Here is a 16,282-nt window from a genome sequence, read left to right on the forward strand (position 1 = left end):
TACTCGCCCCTCCCCGCCACCAGCTCACCTGACCCCCCTGCCGCTGCTTGCCCACTCGCTCCTTAATCCCCACCCCCTGCGGCTCACCTGGCCCCCACCAATGCCTGCCACTCGCCTCCTCAGATCCCACTCACCTGCCCCCCACTCGCCTTCTCAGCCACCTCCTCCACGGCTCGCATATTCACCCACCACACTGCCTGCCCGCTCGCCCCCTCAGCCTCCCACCTCCCTGGCTAGTGATGAGCTGCCAAAATTTAACAACCGGTTCCCTCCACACCCCACAAGGGGTCATAACCCGACTCTGCCCCATCCACCCCGTCTGTGTTACCAGAGACCCAGACAGAGGTAGTGGACCCGGATCCCATGCCAACGGCTGAACCAGCCACAGCATCTCCAGTCCCAGGCCCGGAACTGGAACAGCAACCAGCACCAGCAATTGCAACCACATCTTCAACCCCAACGCCAGAGGGGGCCAGCGAGCCTAAACTGGAAGAAGCGTATTACAGCCCCCCTTGCCCCTATTCAACCCCCCTGTTCCTCTCCCTCTGACCGTCCCGAACTCTATCCACCCCCCCCGAACTTCCCTGCCCACTATCCAGCCCCTCCCCACTCACTGCCCCCTTACCGCACTGCCTGGAGGTGGCTGGCGACACTACAACTGCACTGCTCAGCTGGAGCCGGGCCACGCCACTGGCGTGCAGTGCCTGGAGCACCGGGTCCGGCTGAGCTCACAGCCCCCCCACTTCCCGTGAATCAGCTATTCGCGCGGGAAGCCTGGGAGGGCTGAGAAGCAAGCGGCAGCTTCGCACTCAGGCCCAGGGAGGTGGAGCGGAGGTGAGCTGGGGCAGGGAGCGGTTCCCCTGCGCCCCCCCGCCGGCTTATCTGCTGCGGTGCAGGCGGCCCCCCAGTTCACCTCAGCTCTGGCTCCGCCTCACTGGGCCTGAGTGTGAAGCTACTGCACCACTTGTCTGGCCTCCCAGGCTTCCTTCGCGAACAGCTGATTCGAGGAAAGTGGGGGAGGGGAGGAGGGGGAGAAGCGGGGCGGAGCATTCAGGGGAGGAGGCAGAGGTGGAGTGGCGGTGAGCTGGGGCCAGCCGCTGGCTCACCTGCCCACCCCACCACCACTGCCCACCCGCTCGCCTCCCCAGCCCCCCTCCATCACCCGCCGCTTGCCTACTTCTGCCCGCCCTGCCCTGCCCCCGCAGGCCGTATGTTGTGCAGGCCTGCGTTACACTCAAATGAGCAAGCATACAACAAAACTGTTTTTCAATATGGCAATGACAGGTTGTCTCTCCCACCATTTATTACCAGGTCTGGAAATGCTGTGGAGGTATTATGCTTGTTCCCAGAAAAAAGGAGCAGATCCTATCACTCTTGAGCAGCCCCCCCTTGTCAAATACTGCTGCCTTTCATAGGTATCAGCAAGGACTGAACTTGGAACCTGTTGCTCCATAAAATACCAACTCTCCCAGCTTGAGCTAATGGAAAATCCCCATGGATATACTAGAGCAACAGTTTATTTCCTGTGTGAATAAGCACCTAGAGGTGGCTGCTACCACAAGCCCTTGAGATGGCGTGACATTCCATTCAACTGTAAGCTGTGGTACACATACACGTTAGCAATTATATTCCATGAAGACAGATAAAGGAAGAGGATGAGGGTAGGGAAATATGTTCTGGATGCTTACACATCTTGGTTGACTGAAAACATGTGGGCAAACAACATATGCAAAGCAAATGGTGGGTAGCCAGTATAACTGCAGGTTGTGGGGTTGGCTTTTTTTACTGCTTACAACATTACATAAATAGTTAATGTCCATAAAGAAACCAGGATGTGACATTCTGATTACACCTCCAAATAAAATGGTCCGGCCTCACCAATTTAATAGTTTTTCTGCTCTGAGATTCTGCACTCCCTACCGAGCACATCCCTGAGCACTCCCTACAGAGCATTCGCTGATTGCATGAGAATACAGAACATTCCCTACAGAGCAAGCAGACTTTGACATTCACAGCGCTAGGGTCCACCTGAAAAATTAACCAGATATCCTACCACCTTTCTGATGTTCTTGTTGTTCCACTTTGCTTTAAGACCACATAGGGAGGGGCCCAGGAGGTCTGCCTGTGTGCTCTCTGTCAAGCCCTGCCACTGCTAATTTCAGAATTTGCATACTCCATTGTTCACAGTGCATTTTATGGGTATGTTGCTTCAGAATTAAAAATGTAGGGCCAAATCCACAAAAGGACTTTGGTGGCTAACTGCCGCTTTAGGTGCTTAACTCCAACATTTAGGAACCACTGAGATCCTCAAAACCCTAACTCAGCTGCTGCCTAACCCTACAGGCACCTGAAGTCCCTTGAGGATCATATTGCCACTGTAAAATTACCCTAAGCACCCATGTTCGGTATGCACACAGCTGCCTCACTCTTGACCTTGCCCAGGAGCTCAGTGCCTTTCACACGTCTATACCCCAAATTAGGTGTTGCCCCACCTATATTGCCTGTCAGACCCAACGTAGAAGGTGTGCTCAGAGCATGCCTAACCAATCTGGGAAGAGAAGGAAAAGAAGAAAGCAGCCTCCTTCATAACAATTATCCCAGTGGTTAGAGCACGCAGCTGGGACATGGGGGGACTGAAATAGGGTCTCCCATCTGCCTGGTAAGGAGAAGGGATTTGAACATGGGTTTTCTCTCTCTCAGGTAAGTGCTAGAGAGTCATTCTCACTTGATCTTTGGCCCAATGAATACAGAAATACAAAGTGGCTCAGCTTCACCAGGAAAGACTGAGAGAGACCCACACTAGAATCTCCCAGTGCTTAAGACACTCACCTGCAAGTGGGTGACTCATCTACAAATCCCAGCTCCCCATCCCCTGAACCTGGGCCACCTGCATCTATGGCTGCCACGGCCATTTTGTATGTAGTTAGGGATGTCCTGTTGCAGGAAAAATGGCTTAGCGCCGCCCTGGTTCCAGGAGACAGTTCATGGCTGTGAGATCCACCTGGAAACAGGTGCGTCCCTCAAGCCTGGATTTAGGCACCAAACTCCCTGAGAGGGGCCAGGCTTAGAACCCACCCCTCTCCTTGGCAGCTGCATCTGCTATTGGCTAGCTTAGACAGCTCCCGACCTAGTGGTCTGGTTTTTGTGGATTCCATTCTTAGGCACCTGTCTCTTCTCGTGGCTTATGTAAGAAGCCTAGGCACCTGTCATAAATAGATAGCTAAGGGTTAATGTTTCTTTTACCTGTAAATGGTTAACAAAGGGAACCAAACATCTGACCAGAGGACTAATCAGGAAACCGGATTTTTCAAAGCTCAGGGGAGGGAATTTTTTGGGGTTTTTGTCTTTGTCTGGCTCTCAGCTATGAGAGGGGATCTTTTTCTATCTATAAGCTTCTCATCTTCAGTTTCCCAGTTGTAAGTACAAAGGTAGCAAAACAATAGGCTTTTATATGTTTTGGTTTGTATTTACATGTGTGTGTGCTGGAATGTTTAAATTGTATCTCTTTTTGAATAAGGCTGTTTATTCATATTTTTTCTTTTAAGCAATTGACTCTGTATAATTGTCACCTTGATACAGAAGATATTTTTATGTCTTTTTCTTTCTTTTTTATATAAAGCTTTCTTTTTAAAACCTGTTTGAGGTTTTTCTCTGGTTAAGGCTAAGGAACGAAGGGAGGGGGGAAATCTCTTTGTGTTAGCTTGACTAGGTTTGAATGCATAGCCTCAGGGGAAGAAGGAGGGGGGAAGGTAAATTGCCCTCTCTGTTTTGCATTCAAGGAGTTTAAGTACAGTATCGCCCAGGATAACCCAGGGAGGGGGAGCTGGGGATGAGATAAAGAGGAGACAAGGGGAGGAGGTTGTTTTCCCTTTGGTGTGAGACTCAGGGCTTCTGAGTCTTGGGGTCCCCCAGAGAAGGTTTTGGGAGACCAGAGAGGGAGTCAGGCCCTGGAAATTCCTGGCTGGTGGCAGCGAGATCAGATCCAAGCTGGTAATAAGCTTGGGGGAGGTTCATACAAGCACCCAGATTTTGGACGCTAAGGTCCAGATTTGGGAAAGATGCTTATGATATGGTGGCAGCGATTAATGCGCTGTGGATTCCATTGGCTGGCAAAGTGCCTAAAAGTTAGGCACTACAACACTGAGCATTGCAGTATCTAAAGTCCCTTTATGTATTTAGCCCTTGTCTACGCTGCGGGAATGGGATGTCAATCTAAGTTATGCAACTTCAGCTATGTGAATAATGTAGCTGAAGTCAATGTACTTAGATCGACTTACCGTGGAGTCTTCACCACGGTGAGTCAACTGCTGCCACTCCCCCGTCAACTCTGCCTGCGCCTCTCGCTGAGCTGGAGTACAGGAGTAACGGGAGAGTGCTCAGGGATCGATTGCTGCCCGCTGATCCGGCCGGTAGTGAAGACATATCCTTAGACAATTGTGGCACCAGGGCCCAAAAGAAAATGTGACAAACCTGCTGGTACAATTGCTAATGCCACTTTAAAGGTAGAGAGTATCCAAAGGGCTCTGCAAGGGAGGCATAGCTTGCCAGGTGCAGGAAGGGTTCAGATTATTCAAGGAATGTCAAGTGGTATTGGAATGCAGTTATTCTTTAAAATGGGTGCTGGCTAAGGCAGACCAGTTAGGTCAACATAGTTCTTTTTATCGGTTTATGTTGTATTTAAATTTACGGCTATCCATAAATATACATGAACATATTCTACCTGAATAATTGAATTAGCATGTGCTTAGTGTTGTGCTACTCTGAAGAGTCTCTTAAAAAAAAAAAAAATAAGAGGAACCTTTGTACTCAGTAGGCCTGTTCCCTGTGTGTAATTTATCTGTCTAAGGTTTATGTACAACACCTTTCAGTGCAGATAGATAAATCAAGGACTTGCACTACTGAAAACAAATGCATTTGCCTTCAGTTCTGGTACCTCAATGCAGAGCACCGAAAATAAATATACTTGTCCTTTAAGGTATAAGGCAGATACAGGAGCTAGCAGAGGTGTTGTAAATAAAAAGTGAAGGAGTGGAAGGTAAGCTGCCTCAAAATTTTGCAATAGCTAGTTCTCAGCATTGAAATCCAGAGTCTTTGTTCGTAGCGGACGTATGCCAATCATGTGAGGAGGAACACTGCTCTAATAGCTATTCTCCAGGTAATCACACTTGTTTTCCTTGTCTTTCTAATGTCTGTTTGGTACATAAATATGCCTGTTTCTTCTTGTTTCCGTGCAATATTTATTTGGTGCATTATTGCTCAAGTGTACATGGTAGAAAGGTAATGTATTTCATCAGTACACACTAACTGAACATTATGTAATGGACTTCAGATATATAGCTCCAGTCCTAAACTCATTGTAATGAAAATTGCATGCACATATGGCCTGAAAATGGATGGCACAGATTATGTGAATGATTTAGTCAGACTCTATTTACCTGCAGATGTAATTATCAATTCTGCCATTTAAGAGAGATTTTTGGAATATAGATGAGTGTAGTTGTATAGGTTATTTTTTTGGAATACATATTTTATTACTTTCTCCTCTTCCAGCTGAAGATTGTCATTTCTATACCTGTGGGGTAGATACATATCAGAACTGCCCTTGATTATTTAAAGTAATAACACTGGGTGGAAAAAAAGACAGTAGCTAATAGATTGAATTATTTTGTTCATGATGGAATATCCATTGTGTGTAAAACATGACAGCTTATCTATTGACTGGAAGTGGACAATAACAGTGATATAAAAGCTGAGTGTATACAGAAAACGCTGCTTAGGCATTCAGGGGTCTCATAACACAGTTTAACAGATCGTGTGGTGTATTTTGCAGCATGCTTTGTCTGACAAGGCCAGTGTGAGAACATTTGATCCAAAGACTACTTGCTTGCAAGAATGCCTTATCACCACTTTTCAGGAAGCTTACTTTGTCTCGGAAAGTTTTGAAGAAGCCAAAGAAAAAATGAGGTAAATTTATTTCCCTTGATTCTTAAAAATGAAATCTTATTTTCCCTTCTCTGGATGTGGCAGAAATAGGTGTTAATTTTCTTTTTCTTTCAGGGACTTTGCAAAATCAATCAATCGCCCCTTTTCAGTGTATTTCAACCCATACACACAAAGCATTGAAATTCTGAAAGACACCAGAAGTATTGAAAACGTTGTCCAGGACCTTCGGAGTGATCTGAATACGGTGTGTGATGCTTTAAGCAAAATGAACAGATATTTGGGTATTTGATGTCTGTGGCACTGCAGCTTTGCTGTCCACTGCTGCTTCTATGGCTATGCTAGCACCATCATGTGCTCCAGTTTCAGAGCCATCCATCTTCCCTCCGCAGCTTGGTCAGTGACTTGCATCATTGTGTAGCTCTAATTGTAACTTGCAGACGAAACAAGGCGATGCTAACTTGCAAACTCAGCAAGAAATGTGGTGGTATATAACCAGCAATTCCATAAGAGAATGTCATGTACAAATATACTATTAAAAGCTTACCTGGCAATGATTTTGTTTACTTAAAGAGACTGTTCACTTAAAAGCAACATATAAGAAATGGCTCATGATTTCATTAGGATTCTAAACATACAGATTCGTTCTTTACAACCTATTGTCCGTGTTAGACGCTAGAAAAAAACATTTTCCAAGTTTTATTTTTCCCTTGAATGGATCCATATTTCTCTCTCTCTACTGGTGAGGACAACTTTTCCTTTTATGCCTCTGTAGTTGTGTCGCCTGTGACTGAACAATAGAATTTATATAATACTGAGAAGGGAGGGAAGTACACACGTTGTTAAAAAGGCTTTTGAGTTGTATTAGCTGAATAATTGCAAACAATTTACAACTTTTGACAATTCAAATAGGAGGATATTTTTATGTAACTCCTGCTGCTACTTGTGGAGGCCACAGAAATACCAACTGACCTGTGACATAATTCCAAAAATCCTTCCCTTGAAAAGTGGAAATAATAGCGAGGATCCTGATATCACTCCATGTAGTTAGGTGTCAATGTAAAACCTTCTATGATTATTATGTGCCTTCCGTGTTCCCCTATTCAGAAATATTTTCAGAGGGGTTTCATATTTCTATGATTCTCTGTTATCAAGTGGCACTCATTTTATGTTGAAATTACAGGAACATTTAGAGCATCTGCAAAGCTATTTTAGACATGTATTGAAACCACTCTCTCCGCTGAAATATCTATGCAGATGCTCTAAATGTTGCTAGCAATTTCAACATAAAATGAGTGCCACTGGAGAACACAGAATCATAAAAATGTAGGGCTGGAAGGGACCTTGAAAGGTCATCAAGTCCAGTCCCCTGTGCTGAGGCAGGACCAAATATACCTAGACCAGGTGTTTCTCTAACCTGTTCTTAAAAGCCTCAATGATGGAGATTCCACAACCTCCCTTGGAAGACTATTCCAATTCTTAACTAGCTTTATAAAGAGAAAATTTTCCTAGTAGATAGCCTAAATGTCCCTTGCTGCAGGTTAAGCCAAGTGCTACTTCTCCTGCCTTCAGCTGAAATTGATCATTGTCTTCTTTTTAACAGCCCTTAACATATTTGAAGATTATCAGATTCCCACCTCAGTCTTCTTTTCTCAAGATAAAACATACAGATTTTTTTTTTACCTTTCCTCAGAAATGAGGTTTTCTAAAGCCTTTATAATTTTTGTTGCTGTCCTTTGGATTTTCTGCAGTTTATCCCCATCCTTCTTAAAACACGCCACCCAAAACTGGACACAATATTGTAGCTGAGGCCTCACTAGTGCTGAGCAGAGTGGGACAATTACCTCCTGTGTCTTGCATACAACACTCTTGTTTAATATACCACAGAATATTGGCCTTTTTGCAACTGCATCACATTTTAGCTTTCATTCAATTTGTGGTTCACTACAACTCCAGGTCCTTTTAGGAGTTGTGACAATGGTGTCTGGAGGGGCTACACTGAGAATGCTAATTCAGGGCAAACTGCAAAGAATAGAACAAATAATCCCCCAAACTGGTGATTTATTCTATAATTAGATTTCATCAAGACAGTAACCATACATCTTCTGTAATCCCTTACTGGTTCCAGGGCCGGTTCCAGGGTTTTTGCCGCTCCAAGCAGTGAAAAAAAAAAAAAAGCTGCGATCTCGATCTGTAGCTCTACTGCCGCTGCTTCAGTCTTGGGCGGCAGTTTGGCAGCTGGTCCTTCACTCAGAGAGGGAGTGAGGGACCCGCCGCCAAATTGCCACTGAAGACCCGGAGGTGCCATTTCTCATCGTTGGCCACCTCAAGCAGCTGATTGCTGGGCTGGTGCCTGGAGCCGGCTCTGACTGGTTACCAAGAAGCCAAAATACAGTCCCCTTTAAGCAATCCAACCTTTGGCTCCCCCTAATCAGCCAAGTCTAGTATAGTCACTTTAATAACAACCTTATTCACCATATATAAAGTTCTACCAATCCCAAGAGGCCAGACACATTGCCCACCAGGACAACGAATATCTCACCCAAATATATGCTTAGAGCCAATCCATATTAATTAAATCTAAGATTTAGTAATAAAAATAAAACAGAAAGAGTTGCTATGGTTAAAAGATCAATATACATATAGATCTGAATAAAGTCCATAAGTCAGTTTCATAGCAGAGATGGTGAGGCTGCTGATTTGTAAAAATCCTTTTGGGATCGATTTAAAAGGTTATAATCCAATAGGCAGTCCATGTGCAGTGTTTGTTCAAATTCTTTCATGAGAATTGCTGAATTAATCCTGAGTAGACCTGGAGACTTCAGTCTGTGGGCTTAGACTTTCCCTGTCAAAGACTAAGCAGATCTGAGGTAGAAAGGATCAGGCCCCAAACTTTCCATATAGCTGAAGTTCAGCAGATAAGCCTCTTGACAGCAAATGATCACAGCAGGCCTTCCTTGGATGAGGAATAGGTAATGTACATTGTTGCTTGGAAGATAATGTGTGTTTCCTAGGCATACATCAGTAACTAGTTTGTATTCATTAGCATAAGGCAATTAGCCATTCAAACAGTTCACAGGTAGTTTTACTATGTGGAGTTACAAATTTCAAAGAGAAATGAAGACATATTATCATTACACCACAAGTCCCATTTAAATGGTAATATCCTCTTTTGACCTCTGAATCAATAGGATACCTAATGAATCATTAAAGACAGGAACAGAATTAGATCACATTGTTAAACATCTAACAATATATAGGTAAAAACAGACAAATACGATTAGTATCTACTTTTGATCCTCTAACAATGCAGACCTACATATTAAGGATTCTAATCTATTTAACGTGGCTTTGATAACTATCTGCAAGGAATGGCCCTGTTTATCATTTCAATATTCTTCTATGTCCTTAAGGGTTGCTTTTAGGTCACTCAACCTGCTGGTTGGTTGCTTAACCCTCACTGGCTCAGTGTCACAGGAGAATTACTGCCTAGCCAGTTATTTCCTGTTTTGTGTTTGTGCATTTGATTTTTCCCTTCCTCAGTGTAGTACTTTGCACTTGTTTTTACTGAATTTCATCTTGATTGTTATAGACCAATTCTCCTGTTTATCAAGATCATTTTGAATTCTAATCCTATCCCCTAGAGAGTTTGCAACCCCTCTCAGCTTGGTATCATCTGCACATTTTATAAGCATGCTCTCCACTCCATTATCCAAGTCATCAGTGAAAATATTGAATAGTACCAGACCCAGGACAGACCCCTGTGGGATCCCACTAAATACATTTTACCACTTTGACAACAAACCATAGGTAACTAACCTTCAGTATGGTCTTTCAACCAGATATACACCCACCTTATAATAATTTCAGATGGACAATATTTCCCTAGTTTGCTCATGAGAATGAAATGTGGAACTGTGTCCAAAGCCTTACTAAAATCAAGATATATCTTGTCTACTGCTCCCCTGATCTACTGGGTCAGTAATCTTGTTAAAGAAGAAAATTAGGTTGGTTTGGCATTATCTGTTCTTGACAAATCCATGTTGATTATTACTTATTACCCTGTTCTTCCTGAAGTGCTCACAACTAGATTGTTACATAATTTTTTCCAGAATCTTTCCAGGGATTGAAGTTAGGCTGATTAGTCTAAAATTCCCTGGGTCCTCTTTGTTATCCTTTTTAAAGACAGGTGCTATGTTTGCCCTTCTCAAGTCCTCTGGGACCTCATTCATCCTGCATGAGTTCTCAAAGATAATCATTAATGGTTCTGAGATTGCTTCAGCTAGTTCCCAAGTACCCTAGGGTGAATTTCTTCAGGCCCTGATGACTTGAATACATATAACTTATCTAAATATTCTTTAATCTGATCTTTCCCTATTTTGGCTCGTGTCCCTTCCCCTTTGTTGTTAATATTAACTGTGTTAAGCATGGGACACAATTAATCTTTTTAGTGAAGCCTGAAGCAGAATAGGTATTGTGATGGGGCAAGGCCAAATGGCTACAGTAAAGTACTGAGAAACAGGTATGTTAGCCCCAGGCTAAACAAATCCCTAGGACCATAGTAACCAAATGGCAGTTGCTCCAGGTTAATCAAGGCACCTGGAGCCAATTAAGACCTTTCTAGAAGGCAGTGGAGATAGCTACTTTAATTAGAACACCTGCAGCCAATCAGGGCAGGCTAATCAGGGCACCTGGGTTTAAAAAGGAGCTCACCCCAGTCAGGCAGGGAGGAGCCAGAGGAGAAGGAGTGCGAGTGAGGAGCTGGGAGCAAGAAGGCAAGGAGCTGAGAGTGAGAGAGAGTACTGCTGGAGGATTTAGGAGACAAGCATTATCAGACATCAGGAGGAAGATCCTGTGGTGAGGATAAAGAAGGTGTTTGGAGGAGGCCATGGGGAAGTAGCCCAGGGAGTTGTAGCTGTCATGCAGCTGTTACAGGAGGTACTATAGACAGCTGCAATCCACAGGGCCCTGGGCTGGAACCCGGAGTAGAGGGCGGGCCCGGGTTCCCCCCAAACCTCCCAACTCCTGATCAGACACAGGAGGAGTTGACCCAGACTGTGGGGAAGATCACTGAGGTGAGCAAATCTGCCCAGAAGCGCAGGACCCACCAAGGCAGAGGAGGAACTTTTTCACAGTATTAAATACCACAGACTTTCTGATGCCATTTGTTATTAACTCTGCTTCCCTTCTAACTAGTGGACCTATACTTTCTTTTGTCTTTCTCTTGCTCCTAATATATTTCTAGAATCTCTTATTATTATCTTTTGTGTCCCTTGGCCTTTCTGATTTTGTCCCCTATGTGTTTGTGCTATTCTTTGAATTCATCCTTGGCAATTTGTCCATATTCCCACTTTTTGTAGGATTCCTTTTGTTTTTCAGGTCATTAAAGAGCTCCTGATGGAGCCATATTGGCCTTTTACTATTCTTCCTAACTGTCCTTCATATCAGGATAGTTTGCTGCTGTTTGCTTTAATGCTGTCTCTTTGAAAAACTGACAGCTCTCCTGAACTCCTTGTTCCATAGATTATCTTCCCGTGGAGTCCTACCTAACTGTTCTCTGAGTTTGTTAAAATCTGTTTCTTGAAATCCATTGTCCTTATTCTGCTGCTCTCACTCCTTTATTTCCTTAGAGTCATGAAAGCTATAATTTCATGATCACTCTTTCCCAAATTGCCTTCAACTCTCAGATTCGCAACCAATTCCTTCCTGTTGGTCAGAATCAAGTTGCCCCACAGTTTCTTCCTCCATCTTCTGAAACGAGAACTTGTCCCCAACACATTCCAACAACTTACTGGAGATTTTGTGTTTTACCATATTACTTTTCTGACAAATGTCTGGGTAGTTAAAGTCCTTCATTACTACCAAGTCTTGGGTTTTGGAGATTTCTGTTGTTTTGTTTTAGAACGGCCTTATCCACCTCTTTATCCTGATTTGGTGGTCTATAGCAGGCACATAACATAAGGTTACCCCTGTTTCCTCCACCCCTTTTGTCTTTACTCAGAGACTTTCAACTGGTCTGCCTTTCACCTCCTTCTGAACCTCAGAACAAGTGTATATATTCTTGATATGTAATGAAACACCTCTCCCTTTTTCCCCTGCCCGTCCTTTCTGAACAAGCTATACCCCTCTCTACCAATATTTCAGTCATGAGATTTATCCCACCAAATTTGTAAAGCCAATTAAGTCATAATGTAGCTTGTATACTAAAACTTCCAGTTCTTCCCATTTATTCCCCATATGCCTTGCATTTGTGTATAGACATCTAAGATGTTGAGCAAATTCCCCCCCTTGGTTTTCCCTCTTGCTTCTCCTATGATTCTACTGTAATTTTCCATTTCCTTTCCCACCAATATCTAGCACTCTAAGGTTACCTTTTAATACTTACCTGTTGGCTTTTGTCACCTGTCCCCTTTGAACCTAGTTAAAGGCCTCCTTGCTAGTTTGGTGATTCAGTGTGTGAAGATACTCTTCCCTCCTTGGTCAGGTGGACCCCATCTCTTCCCAGCAGCACTCCTTTCTGGAACAGCATCCTTTGGTCGAGGACACCGTCTGCGCAGCCAGGCATTTATCTTTAGGATATGCATGTCCCTGCCCCAGCCCTACCTAACATCAATAAATCATCCTTAAGAAGAGGTAATCTGTAGGGATAATGATTATCATGGAGAAGGCTGCCATCTCCTTGAAGAGATCTGTAAAATAACAAATAGACCTTCTCTCTCCTCTGGACTATCCCTGCTTCATTCTACATGGTGAGGAAAAATCCAGTATTAGATTTAACTGCGACTGCCATTGGTGCAAAGGAGAAGCTGTTGGCTTATCCCCAGGGAATCAATATGCTGAAGGAGCTCTTTATTTACTCATGTTAGTGCTGACTCCATGCAGCCAGGCATTTATCACTGGAGAGTTGCTCGTGACCCTGCATAGAAGTTTTTCTGACTCACCACCTCCTCCTATTTCAAGTGGAGTCTGATAACCTCTTTCAGTGCTTTGTAGAGAAAATGTACCTTACCCGGTCTTCCTTTGATGGGTCTGAAAATCACTAGAACGGGAGTCTCAGATTCAATTTGGTTCAGGAGTCAGGTAATCGAATGAAGGAATCATCACTGCTCATTTAGGTAACATTAAGCCATTGTGAGAAACACATAAGCAACATTCACAAAGGTACTGAGGTTTCTTTGTTATAGAATCATGCAGAGAAGCACTTAATATTTATATTGTCTGGATTTATTCTCAACTGTTCTGAATAGCATGAAAGAAGGCTTCTGCAGCAGCAAAACAATAGCAGCATATCTGTTTTGTACAGTTAACAAGTAAATCTTGTTATGGATTAGGGAGAAACTCTTGAAATTCAATAGCCATTTTAGGACTAATGATGGCAAAGAAACTGCTATGATAAAGATATAATGTCAATGAAACAGAACATTGTCAAAGGATAATGGGCTCCCACTGCTAGATACATGCTTAATCCAATGATTTTATTTCTATTATACACCATGATTAAAAATAAATTAAATATAATAGACTGAGGGGATCATGGTGATTTAGAGAGACAATTACTCACTGTTCTCATATTGTAAAGCTGCATTTTGATAGGGTTAGAGAAAAAAATGGTCTAGGGGCCTTAGCCAGTCAGACTCCAGGACTCAAGAAAGGACATGTTAGAAAGTGGACCACTGTGTTTTTAAGAATCAGTTTCATCTTAGCAGAAATTTCTCTGCAGTTTTTATCAGCAAATTAAGATCAGCCATCCATCCATCTCCATGGATGGCAAGCTCATTTGGCATAATGAGGGAATTATTGACAGTTGTCAAATTACACAAATGTTTCATTTAAAATAGGTCTCATTTATTGAAGGTGTTTTTAAGCTTTAGTGATCTGGAATCTGGACTTCTGGCTTAGACTCATTTATTTGCTGTGTAATTCCAGACTAATGCTTTATGGGTCTGAGATATATGAACTTGCTTTGCTTGCACAGAGTAAATGGGCCTAATCTTAATGAACGTAAAGCATTTCAGCATTTACCAGCATGCAGAATCTAACATGAAAAACAGCAATCTGAGACACTGCAGCAAATACAAAGTTTCATTAGCAAACAAAGACATAGTTCATGTTGTTTCATTTCCTCTATTCAAGATGGATGTTTTACAGAAAGGTAATTGTTTCAATGAAATTTTTGTCAGATTGATTTTATCAGGTCCAGGATGGGGGTGGAGGGAAGGGGAGAGAGAGAGACCAGAATAGCCCATAACCTCATAGTTAGGGTACTTATCGGGGATGTGGGAGACCAAATCCCTACTCCATATCAGGCAGAGCAGGGGGTTGTACCTGGGTCTCGCATCCCAGATGATTATGGAGCAGAGACTGGAACCTGGGTTTCTCACAGGCTATTGTGCAGTTGGTTGCTCTTTTCATGTTTTTCCAAAATAATTTCAAAGTCTCATCTTGGTTCTGCACTGGAACAAAAAGAAATTTTGAAACCTCAGATTTCTTTGTGAAACTGAACTGTTGTTTCCTTAATTTTTATTGCCTGTTATGAATCTTTTTGTTGCCTCACCTACAGTGGGGAAGGATGGGGAAGAGTACAAAGATTCCAGTTTGTCTGAGTCTTCATTGGGAAGCTTCTCTTCTACAGTGGATTTGCAAAAAAGTTTCACATGGTCAGAGCGGACTGGCTGCCTCAAAGGACTGAAAATGAGGTGAGGCTTTCACCTCTAGGTTGCTAGTTCAAATTCAGTCCAGCTCAACAGTTCTCAAAAGCTGTTACCTTCTGGTGGCAGTATGGCTTATATATGGTGAGGTTGTGAGTTTAATCCAGCTGCAGTGGTGTTCATATATGATAGATAAAAATACATAATCCCAATTAGACACTACTGTGGAACTTTAAAAGTCTGGCTATACCACTATCTCTTCTTTTGGTCTCTGATCACCCCAGGTAACTGGCTCTTTGCTACCCCACTTTCTGATGGGAGGATCCCATGATTTGAGTGCACTATCACAGACCATGTGTCCTGACAGAACCCTGTGTGTTCATGGAGGGGTGGGTGGATACCTTCTTGTTTCTTCTCATTGGAGGCAGAAGACTATCTGAATTCTCCAGACAACCAGCAGTTCTCTTTTTATAATCAAGGTTAATTTAAAGATGAAAAAAAACAACAACCCATAAGCATTAAAGGCATGGTTGATCACACTGAAATCTATGCTTTATTTCACTACAAGCAATTAGCTAAGAGAATATAGCCTAAGTGCCTGACAAGAACTGAAGCAATTCATATTCTCTTAAAAAGTCAGCTCCTCCCCCTCACCCCACTCACAACTGTCTTTCCTGGAGTCTTCCTGGCCTGGACAAGAGGCTATGGCCTTGTCTTCACTGTATAAAAAGGTTTATTCATAGACTGTAGGGCTGGAAGGGACCTCGAGAAGTCATCGAGTCCCCTGCCCTCATGGCAAGACCAAATACTGTCTAGACCATCCCTGATAGACATTTATCTAACTCTTAAATATCTCCAGAGTAAGAGATTCTGCAACCTCCCTAGGCAGTTTACTCCAGTGTTTAACCACCCTGACAGTTAGGAACTTCTTCCTAATGTCCAACCTAAATCTCTCTTGCTGCAGTTTAAGCCCATTGCTTCTTGTTCTATCCTTAGAGGCTAAGATGAACAAGTTTTCTCCCTCCGCCTGATGACACCCTTTTAGATTCCTGAAAACTGGGGTATGTGTGGTATGTGTTTTCTTCTGGATAACTCATGTGCATGAACTATCCTGAGGTAAAACCACGGTGAAGACAAGGCACTTTCATTTTACTGTGAGATCAGCTAGGCAAGGTCAGTCCCAGGTTGGAGTATAATACTGCCCCACCTAGCTACCTCATGGTCAAGTTAAAGTGTCATGTTTTCACTTCAGGATAGCTCACACATGTTAGTTACCTCCAGGTAAAAAACTCACCTTTTTTCAGCAGTGAAGACATGGGCTATATCTTTTTAAACATATAGCGGATTCCCTGTTAGCTCAGTGGAAATCCTTTACAATACTGCCCAATAGTTTCTTTGCTACAACAGCATCTTCAGGGAGGTAAGCACTGCCTGCTTCAACCTGTTTTTCTAGTACTTACCAGCTTGGACCTAGACCATCAAGGGAAATGATCCTAGTTTTGTTTTATAATGGCTCTTATCCATAACCCTGAATACTTCATTTCTGGAAATAGTCCAGAGGCATATTCCCTCCTTCTCAATGAGGGATTGGTTGATAGCAACAGATTCTCCACTGTAGCTTAAAATACACGAGCCAGGGGACACAGATAGTATTTTGGTAATGCTTCCAAACAGTAATTAATAAGGTGTCTCTC

At 43.1% G+C, this 16,282-nt stretch overlaps 1 protein-coding gene across 1 annotated transcript in view; it reads left to right on the forward strand.

Moving 5' to 3' along the window:
• The window catches only part of TPH2 (tryptophan hydroxylase 2), a 100,992-nt gene extending 94,613 nt beyond the window's left edge, over positions 1 to 6,379 (forward strand). The window contains exons 10-11 of the mRNA XM_075066496.1: positions 5,831 to 5,964; positions 6,058 to 6,379. Coding sequence (XP_074922597.1) covers positions 5,831 to 5,964; positions 6,058 to 6,232 — 309 coding nt within the window. The 3' untranslated portion in view covers positions 6,233 to 6,379. The remainder of the gene's footprint in view (positions 1 to 5,830; positions 5,965 to 6,057) is intronic.
• The last annotated feature ends 9,903 nt before the right edge of the window (positions 6,380 to 16,282 follow it).

Source organism: Chelonoidis abingdonii, chromosome 1 (assembly GCF_003597395.2).
Source record: "Chelonoidis abingdonii isolate Lonesome George chromosome 1, CheloAbing_2.0, whole genome shotgun sequence".
In the NCBI taxonomy this organism is placed as follows: Eukaryota; Metazoa; Chordata; order Testudines; family Testudinidae; genus Chelonoidis; species Chelonoidis abingdonii.